Source organism: Stegostoma tigrinum, chromosome 42 (assembly GCF_030684315.1).
Source record: "Stegostoma tigrinum isolate sSteTig4 chromosome 42, sSteTig4.hap1, whole genome shotgun sequence".
NCBI classification, from domain to species: Eukaryota; Metazoa; Chordata; class Chondrichthyes; order Orectolobiformes; family Stegostomatidae; genus Stegostoma; species Stegostoma tigrinum.
Window position 1 is genome coordinate 15,444,018 of NC_081395.1, and position 12,777 is coordinate 15,456,794.

General features: G+C 44.3%; 1 protein-coding gene across 1 annotated transcript in view; it reads right to left on the bottom strand.

Annotated features, from left to right (window-relative positions):
* Positions 1 to 11,523: 11,523 nt before the first annotated feature.
* The window catches only part of LOC125449196 (gastrula zinc finger protein XlCGF57.1-like), a 32,657-nt gene continuing 31,403 nt past the window's right edge, over positions 11,524 to 12,777 (bottom strand). The window contains exon 5 of the mRNA XM_059641635.1: positions 11,524 to 12,673. Coding sequence (XP_059497618.1) covers positions 12,044 to 12,673 — 630 coding nt within the window. The 3' untranslated portion in view covers positions 11,524 to 12,043. The remainder of the gene's footprint in view (positions 12,674 to 12,777) is intronic.

Sequence of the window (12,777 nt, forward strand, 5' to 3'; positions counted from 1 at the left end):
ATTGTCTGGGACCTGGATTCAAATCCCACCACAGTAGATGGTGGAATTTTAATTCAATAAAAATCTGGAATTAAGAATTTAATGATAACCAAGAATCTATTGCCGATTGTCAGAAAAACCTGTTTGGCTCACTAATACCCTTTAGGGAAGGAAACTGCCACACTTACCTGGTCTAGCTTACACATGACTCCAGACTCTCAACAATTTATAACAATGTGATAGATAATATATCTAATAAGTGGAAAAAAACGCTATAGATATTCCAAAACAAAACAGAAATGGCTGGAGAAACTCAGCAGGTCTGGCAGCATCTGTGGAAGAAAGCAGAGTCAATGTTTTGGGTCCAGTGATCCTTCTTCAGAACATAATGTTGTTGTTACAATCTTTGTTGAGACTGACAATCTCAAAATAAACAAATTCCCAGTTAATCCTAATGAGATGAATTTTACGACAAGCACTTTTTTAGAACTATTACAATCATATTATATTGATGTAAATAAACTATAAACTGAGAATTAGAGAAGAGTCTGCATTCCCCCAGATTCACTTCCTTCCCCTTCAGTTTCTGCAAGTCACCACCTAAGCTTCAAATGAAAAGAAATGGCAAGGGGGAGAAAAATAAAGTCTTTTGCTCACATGTTGGCAAAAGAAGAAAGTTTCAATCTGGGTAAAATGCAATCTTTATTAAAAGAGAGAATCAGACCCTCTTCATGCCTCAAATTTATGTAAATATTGTCCTGCATAAGTAAGAAATGGAAGAGAGTGTCGTGGATAGCATGTATAGAGAGGTAGTTACATCACAGATTCAGATTTCACAGGCAGGAAGGGAATGGGTGACCATCAGGCAGAGCAGGAGAGCTAAGAAAGCAGTACAAGAATCTCCTGTGGCTAGTCCTCTGCAAGACAGATATACCATTTTGGATACACTTGAGGGGAATGGCTCTTAGGGGATAACATCAACAGCCAATTCAAGGCACCATTGTTGACTCTGCTGCACAGGGAGGGAGAAATAGGCATTGAAATGATATAGTTAAAGCGATTCGATCATAAGGGGAACAAACAGGCATTTCTGTTGCCGCAAATGAAAGTCCAGGATGGTGTGTTGACTCCGTGGTGCTAGGATCCTGAATGTCTCAGAGCGGTTGCAGGACATACTGGCGGGGTGGGTGAACAGACAGTGGTCATGGTATATGTTAGTACTAATGATATAGGTTAAAAAGGGATGAGGTCCTAAATGCAGAATATAGAGAACTAGGAAGAAAACTGAAATGTAGGACCTCAAATGTGGTTATCCCAGGATTACCACCAGTACCACAAGGTAGTCAGAGTAGAAACAGCAGGATATAAAGGTGAACGTGTGGCTGAAAAGATGGTGTGAGGGGGAGGGTTGCAGATTTGTGACGCTTTGGGACTAGTTCTGGGAGAAGTGGGACCTGTACAAACTGGATGGGTTACACCTGGGCAGGACTGGAACCGATGTCTTTGGGGGGGTATTTCATAGAGTGGTTGGGCAGGATTTAAACTAGTGTGGCAGGGTGTTGGGAACTGGAGGAGTAGGGCAGTAGATGCCGAAATTGAGGGAGAGGTAGAAACCAGGGCAAACATGACTAAGAACAGACAGGAAAATGCTGTTGAAAAGACCAGGGGAGGTGGTCTTAAATACATGTGTTTCATGTAAGAGGGTTAATAGACAAGGCAGATGAATTCAAAGCATTGGTTTGTACTTGGAACAACGACATTATTGTGATTACGGAGACTTGGCTTAAAAAAGGACAGATTGGCAGCTGAATGTCCCGGGATTGAGACGTTTCAGCTGTGATAAAAAGGGATGTAAAAGGGGCGTGGGGGGTGCATTACTGGTAAAGGAATATCTCGCAGCTATACTGAGGGAGGATACGTCAGAGGACTTGTGCAGTGAGGTAGTATGGGTAGAACTCAGAAACAGGAAAGGTGAAATCACAATGCCGATGGTATGCTACATGCCTCCCAACAGCCAGCAAGAGGTAGAAAAGAGAATACGTAGACAGATTTTGGATAGATGTAAAACAGCAGTGTTGTTGTGGTGGGTGATTTTTCTTGACACAATATGTAACCAGTGCAACCAAGGAGGGAGTTACACTGGACCTAGTTTTGGGAAATGAGCCTTTTCAGTTGAGTGAAGTTTCAGTGGGGGAGCATTTCAGGAGTAGTGACTGTAATACCGTGAGTTTTAAGCTATTTATGGACAGGGTTAACAGCAGTCCTCGGGTGAAGGTGTTAAACTGGGGGAATTAAAAGGGCTAAACAGGGTTATGAAAAGTCATCAGCAAACAGGATTAAGGAGAATTCCAAGGCTTTTTATGCATATATAAAAAGCAATAGACAATAGGTGCTGGAGTAGGCCATTCGGCCCTTCGAGCAAGAGGGTAGTTAAAACGATTCAATCATAAGGGGAATGAACAGGCATTTCTGTTGCCAGAGAAGAGTTGGCTCACTCAAGAACAAAGGAGAGAATCTACGTGTGGAGCCAGGTGAGGTAGGTGAGGTCCTAAATGAATATTTTGTATTGGTATTCACCAAAGAGAAGGAATTGGTGGAGGATGATCTCAAGGAAAGGAGTATCAAATTTCTAAGTCAAGTTGCTATTAAAAAGGTAGAGGTGTTCTGCATCTTTGGAAGTATTAAGATAGTTAAGTCCCAGTGTCCTGATGTGACCTATCCCAGGATATGTGGAGGGAGGCAACGGAACAAATTGCTGGAGCATTGACAGACATCTTTGTATCCTCTTTTGCCACAAGTGAGGTCCCAGAGGACTGGAGAATATTGTCCCACTGTTTTAAAAAGCATAACAGGGATAATCCAGGAAATTACAGGCCTGTGAGCCTCACATCAGGTAGGGAAATTATTAGAAAAGATTCTCAGGGACAAAATCTGTGAGCATTTAAAAGTGAATGGACTGATTAGTGATAAAAAATGCTGTTTATGTGCAGGGGAGGTCATGCCTCACTAACTTGATCGAGTTTTTTGAGGAGGTGACAAAGATGATTCATGAGGGAAAAGTGGTTTATGTTGTCTACATGGACTTCAGTAAAACCTTCGATGAGGTCCCTCTTGGCAGACTTGTGAAAAAAGTGAAGTCACATGGTATCAGGGGTAAGTTGGCAAGATGGATACAGAACTGGCTTTGTCTTAGGAGACAGAGGGTAGCCATGGAAGGATGCTTTTAGAATGGAGGGCTGTGACTAGTGGTGTTACACAGGGATCAGTGGAGGGACTCCTGCTGTTCATGATATATATAAATAATTTGGAGGAAAACATAGCTGGTCTAATTAGTAAGATTGCGGACAATACAAAGATTGGTGGAGCTGCAGATAGCGAGGAGGATTGTCAGAGGTTACAGCAGGATATAGATCATTTGGAGGCCGAAAAATAGTAAATGGACTTTATTCCAGACAAATGTGACGCATTTTGGAAGGTCAAGTACAGGTGGAAATTATACAGTGATTGGCTGAACCCTTAGGAGTATTGATATGCAGACAGATCTGGGTGTTCAGTTCCACAGATCACTGTCTGTGGTAGATCCAGTAGGTAGATACGGTAGTAAAAAAATGTTTGCCTTTATTGGCGGGGCATTGAGTACAAGGATAGTCAAGTTATGCTGCAGATCTGCAGAAATTTAGTTAGGCCACGCTTAGAATATTGCATTCAGTTCTGGTCATCATAGTACCAGAAGGATGTGGATGATTTGGAGAGAGTACAGAAAAGGCTTACCAGAATGTTGCCTGGTATGGGGGGATTTTAGCTATGAAGACAGGTTGGTTAGACTGGGTTTGTTTTCATTGGAACACTGGAGGTTGAGGGGCAACCTCATAGAGATTGTGAATGGCATGGATAGAATGGAAAGTATTAGGCTTTTCCCAGGGTGGAGGGGTCAATTACTAGTGGAAACAGTTTCAAAGTGTGAGGGGGTAAGTTTAAAAGAGATGTGCGAGGCAGGTTTTTTCACAAAGGGTGGTGAATGCCTGAAACACACTGCCAGAGGAGGTGGTGGAAACAGACAAAATAGTAATATTCAGGAAGCACCTGGATGAATTCACGAATAAGAAGGGAATACGGGGTAACGGATCCTGTAAGGGAGGATAGTTTTAATATGGAAGGGCAAACGGTGTTGGCGCAGGCTTGGAGTGCCAGAGGACCTGTTCCTGTTCTGTATTGAACTTTGTTCTAAATGCCTTGATGTTGGTTTTGGAACCGCAGGATATGTGTTGTCTCCCCGGTGTCTCTGAGCGGTTGCATGAAATTCTTCAGGAGGAGGGTGAGCAGCCAGAGATTGTTGTGCACATTGGTACCAACAACACAGGCAGAAAGAGGTATGAGATCCTGCGGAGTTAGTACAGGGGGTTAGGAAAGGGGCTGAAAAGTTGTTCTTCAAGAGTAGTAATCACTGGATTATGACCAGTGCCATGGGTTAATGAGGCAAGGAACAGTAAGATACGACAGAAGAACGTGTGGCTGAGAAGCTGGTAGAGGACAGGGTTTCAGGTTCTTGGATCATTGGGACCTCTTCTAAGGCAGGGGTGACCTATACAAGAGGGATGGGTTACACTTAAACAGGAGGGAACTGATATCCTCACAGGAGGTACATTAGTCCTATTTGGCAGGGTTTCAAATAGAGTGGCAGGGAGTTAGGAAACAGAGCAGCAGATCAGCAAGTGGAAGGACTGAGGGGAAAATAGATGTTTGGGCTGGCAAGTCTGAAAGGAAGGACAGGCAGACACAGGTAAATGAACACGTTGGGACTGATGGGCTTAAGTGTGCTTATTTCAACATAAGGAGTTGCGGCAGCACAGCAGCTCAGTGGTTAACACTACTGCCTCACAGTGCCAGTGACGCAGCTTCAATTCCAGCCCTGGGTGATTGTCTGTGTGGAGTCTGCACATCCTCCCTGTATCTGTGTTTCCTCCAGGTGCTCTGCTTTCTTCCCACAGTCCAAAGATGTGCAGCTTATGTGGACTGGCCATGCTAAATTACCCATAGTGTCTGGGGTGGGAACTGCAGGAATAGGGGAGGGAGTGGGTCTGGGTGGAATGCTCTTTAGAGGGTTGGTTTGGATTCAGTGGGCCAAGTGGTCCGCTTCTGCACTGTAAGGATTCTATGAATGAATATTATATGTAAGGCAGATGAGCTTTAGAGCCTGAATCAGTACTTGGGACTGTGATGTTGTGGCCATTGCAGAGACTTGGTTGAGAGGGGGACAGGCCTGGCTGCTCAACGTTCCAGGGTTTCATTCTTTTAGACTAGATAGAGAGGGAGGTAAAAAAATGTGGAAGGGTTGCATTACCAATCAGGGAGAATGTCACATCTGTACTCAGACAGGACATACTGAGGCAATATGGTAGAACTCAAAAATAAGAAGGGTGCAATCATTCTGAAAAGATTACACTACAGCCACCCCAACAGTCACTGAGACACCGAGGAACAAATTTGTAGCCAGATTATGGAAAAACGCAATAACAACAGGGTTGTCATAGTGGGTAACTTAAATTCCCCAATATTGACTGAGACTTTCTTAGAGCAAAAGGCTTAGACAAAGCAGAATATGTTAGGTGCATTCAAGTGGGTTTCTTGAAACAGTTTGTGGATAGTCCAACTAAGGGAAGGACCATGCTGGACCTTATAATGGCTAATGAGACTGGCCAGATGACTGACCTTGCAGTGGGAGAGCATTATGGAAACAGCAATCACAACTCCTTAGGTTTTAAGATAGCTACAAATAAGAATAAGTCAGAACCTTGTGGGAAAGTACTAAACTGGGGGAGGGCAAATTATGTCAGTGTTAGGCAGGAGCTAGGGAGTGTTAATTGGGAGGAGCTGTTATTGGGCAAGTCCATGTTTGACATGTGGCAGTGTTTGAAGACCTAGTGATGAAAGCTCAGGACCGGCATGTTCCAATAAGAAAGAAGGACAGGGATGGCAAGGTAAGGGGCCATTTGATAATGAGGGAGGTTGTGAATTTAGTAAAAAGGTAAAAAGAAGCTCATGTAAAGTTTTGGAAGCTAAAATCGGACAGGACCCGTGAGGCATATTAAAGACATCAGGAAAGAACTCAAGCAGGGAATTTGGAGAGCAAGGAGGGACCATGAAACGAGCTTGGCAAGTAGGGTTAAAGAGAATCCCAAGGCATTCTACACATTCATTAAAAAACAAGAGGATAGCTGGAGAGAGGCAGGACCACTCAAGGATAAAGGAAGAAACTTATGCTTGGAGGCAGAGGATATGGGCAGGATCCTAAACTGAGTACTTTGCATTGGTATTCATTCAGGAGAAGGATATGGAGGATAGTGAGATTAGTGTGGAACATGCTAATATACTTGGGCAATTTGTGATAAAGAAAGAATGGTGTTTGGTCCCTTGAAGACAGTTAAGGTGGATAAGGTGTTATCTACCCCTGAGGCAAAAGAGGGACTGGGGGCCTTAACCAAGATTTTTGTATCCTTGATAATAAAATGTGAGGCTGGATGAACACAGCAGGCCAAGCAGCATCTCAGGAGCACAAAAGCTATCCTTACTTTTTGTATCCTTACTAGCCACAGGAGGGGTCCTGGAGAACTGGCGAGTAGTTTATGTTATTCCTCTGTTCGAGATGGGAAATAGAATAATCCAAGAAACTACAGACCGGTGAGTCTTACATTGGTGGTTGGGTAGCTATTGGACAGAAATGTGAGGGAAAGGATGCGCATTGGAAAAGCATGGCCTAATTAGGGATAGTCAGCATGACTTTGTGCGAGGCAGGCCACTTCTTACTAACTTTTTTGTTTACATGGATTTTAGTAAGGCTTTTGACAAAGTCCCTCATGGCAGCCTCATCCAAAAGGTTAAGATGCATGGGATTCATTGTGACTTAGCCGCTTCGAATCAGCATTGGCTTAGCCATTGAAGACAGAGGGTAATAGTGGAAGGGTGTTTTTCAGGCTGGAGGTCTATGACTAGTGGTGTTCCGCAAGGATCCATACTGGGACCTCGGCTGTATACATAAATGATCTGGTTGAAAATGCGGATGGGTGGGTTAGTAAGTTTGCAGGTGATAAAAAAAAATCAGTGGACTTATGGATAGTGTAAAAGGTTATCAAAGGATACAGTGGGATATAGTTCAGTTGCAGTTATGGGTGAAGAAATGGCAGCTACAGTTTAATCCTGGTACGTGTGAGGTGCTGCACTTTTAGAGATCAAATGTTAGGATAAAGTATACAGTCATGGCAGAACACTGAACAGCACCGATGTACAGCAGGATCTAGGGGTTCAATTCCATAGCTCCCTGAAAATGACCACACAAGTAGTTAGGTGGTAAAGAAGGCATATGTCTGCTTGCTTTTATTGGTCAGGGAATGGAGTACAAGACTCAAGATGTCATACTGCACCTTTATAAGACTTTGGTTAGGCTGCACTCAAGAGTATTGTGTTCAGTTCTGGTTGCCACATTACAGGAAGGATGTGGAGAGGGTGCAGAAGAGGTTTACTAGGATGCCACATGGATTAGATGGTATGAGTTGTAAAGAGAGCCAGAAAACTACAGGAGACCATATTGTGAGCAGCGAATACAGTCACCTGGATTGAGTGAAGTGCAGGTAAATCTCTGCTTCACCTGGAAGGTGTATTTGGAAACTTGGATAGTGAGGAGCAAAGTGAACAAGCTGGTGTTAAGAGATAATAGGAACTGCAGATGCTGGAGAATCCAAGATAACAAGGTGTAGAGCTAGATGAACACAGCAGGCCAAGCAGCATTTTAAGAGCAGGAAAGCTGATGTTTCGGGCCTAGACCCTTCATCAGAAATGATGTTACACCGTCAGCAAAATTTTGGGAAGGTGCTGCAGGGCTGTGAGGAGTGAACCAAGGTGTTCTTGAGGGAATGGTCCCTGTGGGAGTTTGACAAGGGAGAGGACGGGAATGTGTGTCTGGAGGTGACAGAAATAGCGGCTAATGATCCTTTGGGTGAGGAAGCTGGTGGAATGGTAGGTAAGGACGAGAGGGACCCTATTGATGTTGTGTGAAAGAGAGAGGGAGTGAGGGCCAAAATGCCTCCTACTTTCTTCAGATCAAATGGGTGGCCATGGGTAACCCATGAGCCCCAGCTATGCCTGCATTTGTGGGATATGTGGAACATTCCTTATTGCAGTCCTACTCTGCAATCCCACCCACAACTCTTTCTCCAGTACATCAATGGCATCATTGATACCATCTCTTATCCTGAACTGAAAAAATGTATCTGTTTATTTCCAATTTCGTTGTCGCTCTCACCTTCACTTGGTCCATCTCTGACGCCTCCCATTCCAAGATGTATCAGTTTCCATTTCCGGGGATAGACTGGCTATCAGTATCCATTACAAAGCCATCAACTCCCACATTACCTCGACTCACACCCTGCTTCCTATAAAGATTCAATTCCCATTTAGGAGTTCCTCCATCACTGTCGCTTCTCTGATAAGGAGGCTTCTGAAATGTCCACCTTCTTCCTCAATCCACCATGACTGACAAGATCCCCAGCCAGGTTGGACCTGTTCCCTGCTTTGCCACCCTCACTTCCTCTTTTCCTTTCCACAACAGCGATGAGGGTCCTCCTCATCCTCATCCAAAGGATCATTAGCTGCCATTTCTATCCCCTCCAAACACATAAACCCTTCCTCTCGTCGGCCTTCTGCAAGGACTGTTCCTTCCAGGTCACCGTAGTCCATTCTTACTTCACTCCCAACACCACCTCACACCCTCCATGGCACCATTCCATGAAATCACAGGATATGCAACATCTGCCCATTTACTTCCTCCCACCTCACTATCCAAGAGCCCAACACACTTGCCAGGTGAACAGTGATTTACATGCACTTCACTCAATCCAGTCTACTGTATTTGCTGCTCACAATATGGTCTCCTCTACATTGGGAGGTCGAAGCACATATTGAGCGACCGCTTTGCAGAACATCTACTTCTGTCTGCAAAAATGACCCTGAGCTTCTGGTTACCCGTCACTTCAACACACTACCATGGGTCCCCGAAAGACTACAGTGAAGATTTACCAGAATGGTTCCAGGGATGAGGGGGTTATCCATGAGGTTTGGTTGATGCAGATGTTCTTGGAGAAAAGGAGTTGAGAGGAAATTGGATACGTGTTCAGAGAAGGTGGACAATGAAAAGCTGATCCCATATGCTAATTGTACAAAGACAAGGGGAAAACAATTTAAAGTATCCAGAAAGGCCGAGTGGAACATGAAGAAGATTTTCTTTATGCAGGGTGTAGAAATAATCTGAAACTTGCAGTCTAGGAGTGTAGTGAAAAGAGTGATGATACAAAATTTCAAAAGATAATTAGATGGGAACTTGTAGGGTTTATCAGGTGACATCAGGGTAATGGCATTGAGGGATTCCACGATTCTAGAGTGGCCTGCTCAACTCAGAATATGCAAAACATTGATGGGTTGAATGGCCTCCTTTTCTGCCCTAATGGCTCTAAGATCTAAAGGGAACAATTCCACCTGCTCTGACCCTTTCAAGTAACCAAAGTCCCTCATCCATGCTATAACGCCCTGCATTCTCTTGAAGAACTGCAGCAGTGCCCTAAAGTGCGAGGCTTGTAGATAGGGCTCATTTCTAGAGGAATCAAATGAAAAGCAGGAAAACTCTTTTAAACTAGTACTGGGTAGTAGGTACATGGAACTGGGAGCACTGTCAACATTTGCAATTTATATTTAGAGAAAGGAAATAGAAGGAATCGAAGAGGTAACATGAAGATTCTAAAGGTAGTGTTAGAAATAAGAGCATTTAGCTCTCAGGATAGCCAGGGGAGCTTTGCTTGATAAAATACTGAATGGTGACCTGATGGAAGTCTTTAGGATGATTGAGTGTTTCAATAAACCATTAGAAGATTTCTCTTGAAACTCCTTTGTCTTGTGTTATGAGCCAGACTAGACCAAACACCACCCCCAGGCCCTGCTAAGAGTGTGTCGGAAGATACCTAAAAGGTAGCGTCTAGGCTATTTTTTAAAAGACAGGAGTAAGGCGCTGTTTTCCAGATACAATTCAATTGGTCCACCACTAAGCTTTAATCAAAACACACTTTATTCTATAACACAGTTAAAATACATTTGAAAAGAATTGGCATAACTTTACTCTATTGAAATACTTAACAAAATAATGTATTATTCAACCGCTAATCATTGGGTGTTCCAATATAGGTAGTAATCCCATAAACACACCCTTGGCAAAGGCAATTCGACAACATAATTATTATTCTCACGTGCTGTGCCTCTCCAGTCCAGTAAAGAAATACTGAAAGAAGAAATCTGCCCTTTTTGATCATTAAGAGGAAGTCTCTTTAAGACTTCACTTCAGCAGCAGTGAACTCGAGCTTTCAGCTCCAGCAGCCAGCTAAAATGTCCTCAACCAACTAAAACTATAGTTTTCTGGGTCTGTGTGCAGCTTACCCTGTCCACTCATGGTTCTTTTGTCTTATTTTAAAAACATCTCTCTCCCAGATAGAGCTCAAAGCAGTTTATCAACTGCCTGTCTAAAAGAGACATTTCAACAGCACTGAGATAATACCCCTTTGCAAGAGAAACAGGACAGAACACACTTCTCCAAAGGGATAGTAGAAACTGCCGATGCTGGAGAATCTCAGATAACAAGGTGTACAGCTGGATGAACACAGCATGCCAAGCAGCTTCAGAGAAGCAGGAAAGCTGACATTTCGGGTCTAGACCCTTCTTCAGAAATGGCGGAGGAGAAAGGGATTCTGAAATAAATAGGGAGAGAGGGGGAGGCGGATAGAAGATGGATAAAGGAGAAGATAGGTGGAGAGGAGACAGATAGGTCAAAGAAGCGGGAATGGAGCCAGTAGAGGTGAGTGTACGTGGGGAGGTAGGGAGGGGATAGGTCGGTCCAGGGAAGGATGGACAGGTCAAGGAGGTGGAATGAGGTTGGTGGGTAGGAGATGGGGGTGGGGCTTGAGGTGGGAGAAATGGTTAAGGAGGCGGTTGAGAGAGGGGAGATTTTGAAGCTTGTTATTGATACCATTAGGCTGCAAGGTTCCCAAGTGAAATATGAGATGCTGTTCCTGCAGCCTTCCAGTGGCATCACTGTGGCAATGCAGGAGGCCCAGCATGGACATGTTGTCCAAGGAGTGGGAGGGGGAGTTGAAATGGTTTGTGACTGGGATGCACAGTTATTTGTTGTGAACCGAGCGTAGGTGTCCCACAAAGCGGTCCCCAGCCTCCACTTGGTGTCCCTGATGTAGAGGAGGCCACAACGGGAACAGGGGCTACAGTATACCACATAATTGGATGTGCAGGTGAACGTCTGTTTTATGTGGAAGGTCTTCTTAGGGCCTGGGATGGGGGTGAGGTGTAGGGGCAGGTGTAGCAAGTGCACCTCTTTGACCTGTCTGTCTCCTCTCTACCTATCTTCTCCTTTATCCAACTTCCATCCGCTTCCCCCTCCCTATTTATTTCAGAATCCCCTTCCCCTCCCCCATTTTTGAAGAAGGACCTAGACCCAAAACATCAACTTTCCTGCTCCTCTGGTGCTGCTTGGCCTGCTGTGTTAATCCAGTTCTACACCTTGTTATCACACCTCTCAAAGGCACAGTTCTCGTCACACCAGCAGGCGATGAGTATGTGGAACTTGCTACTGTAGAGAGCGGTTGAGGTAAACAGCATTAGTACTTTTAATGGAAGCTAGATACAAACATGACAGAGAAAAAATTGGAAAAATATGATGACAGAGAATCATGAAGAGGGGTGGGTGGAAGTTCATGTGGAACCGAACTATTGAGGCAGACCGTTTGAGCCAATTGGCCTTGCTGGAGACTCAGTGGAACACACACAAATTATTTATTTTACATCTACCTGCAGTGGGAAGAAAAACACTATTTATTATCCAGGACAAAATAAGCATATTTCATTTCAGTGGAAATGTGCACTCCCACGCTCAAAGAGCATCAGGGTTATTGGAAGCTAGGTGGTGAGACTGGCAGAAAGAAACTCCTCCGTATCACCCACTGTGGGAATGAACAAGAGTTCACTCCTGGGTGTGATTTACAGCAGTGGCAATAGCAGAATCCAACCCCTGTGATCCCTTGCGAATTCGTTGGTGTTTCAGCAGATGCCACAACTGAGTGAACCGCATCCCACACACAGAGCAGGCATATGGCTTCTTCCCCATGTGAACTCGCTGGTGTGTCCGCAGGTTGGTTAACCGAGTGAATCCTTTCCCACATGTGGAGCAGGTGAATGGCCTCTCCCCAGTATGAACTAGCTGGTGCGAAAGCAGATTGGAGGAATCACTGAACCCCTTCCCACACATGGAGCAGGCAAATGGCCTCTCCCCACTGTGAATGCGCTGGTGTCTCAGCAAGCTGGATGAGTAGGGGAATCTTTTCCCACATTTGGAGCAGGTGTAGGGTCTCTCTCCAGTGTGACTTCGCCGATGAGTTTCCAGCCTTGATGGGGTAATGAATCCCTTCCCACAGTCCCTGCATTTCCAGGGTTTCTCCCCACTGTGATTGCAGTTATGCTGTAACAATTCAGATGATTGGCTAAAGCCTTGTCCACACACAGAACACATGAATGGTTTCTCTCCATTGTGAAACGGGCTTTTTCCCTCCATGTTCAACATGTGATGATATTCAGATAATGATTTATTGGGAGACTGTCAGATTCTGATTTGGTTTGTTTTTCTTGCTTACAAATACCCTGTGAAATTGAGGTAAAACAGAAAAATGAAATGAAAAAGTAAAACAGAAAAATCAAAAC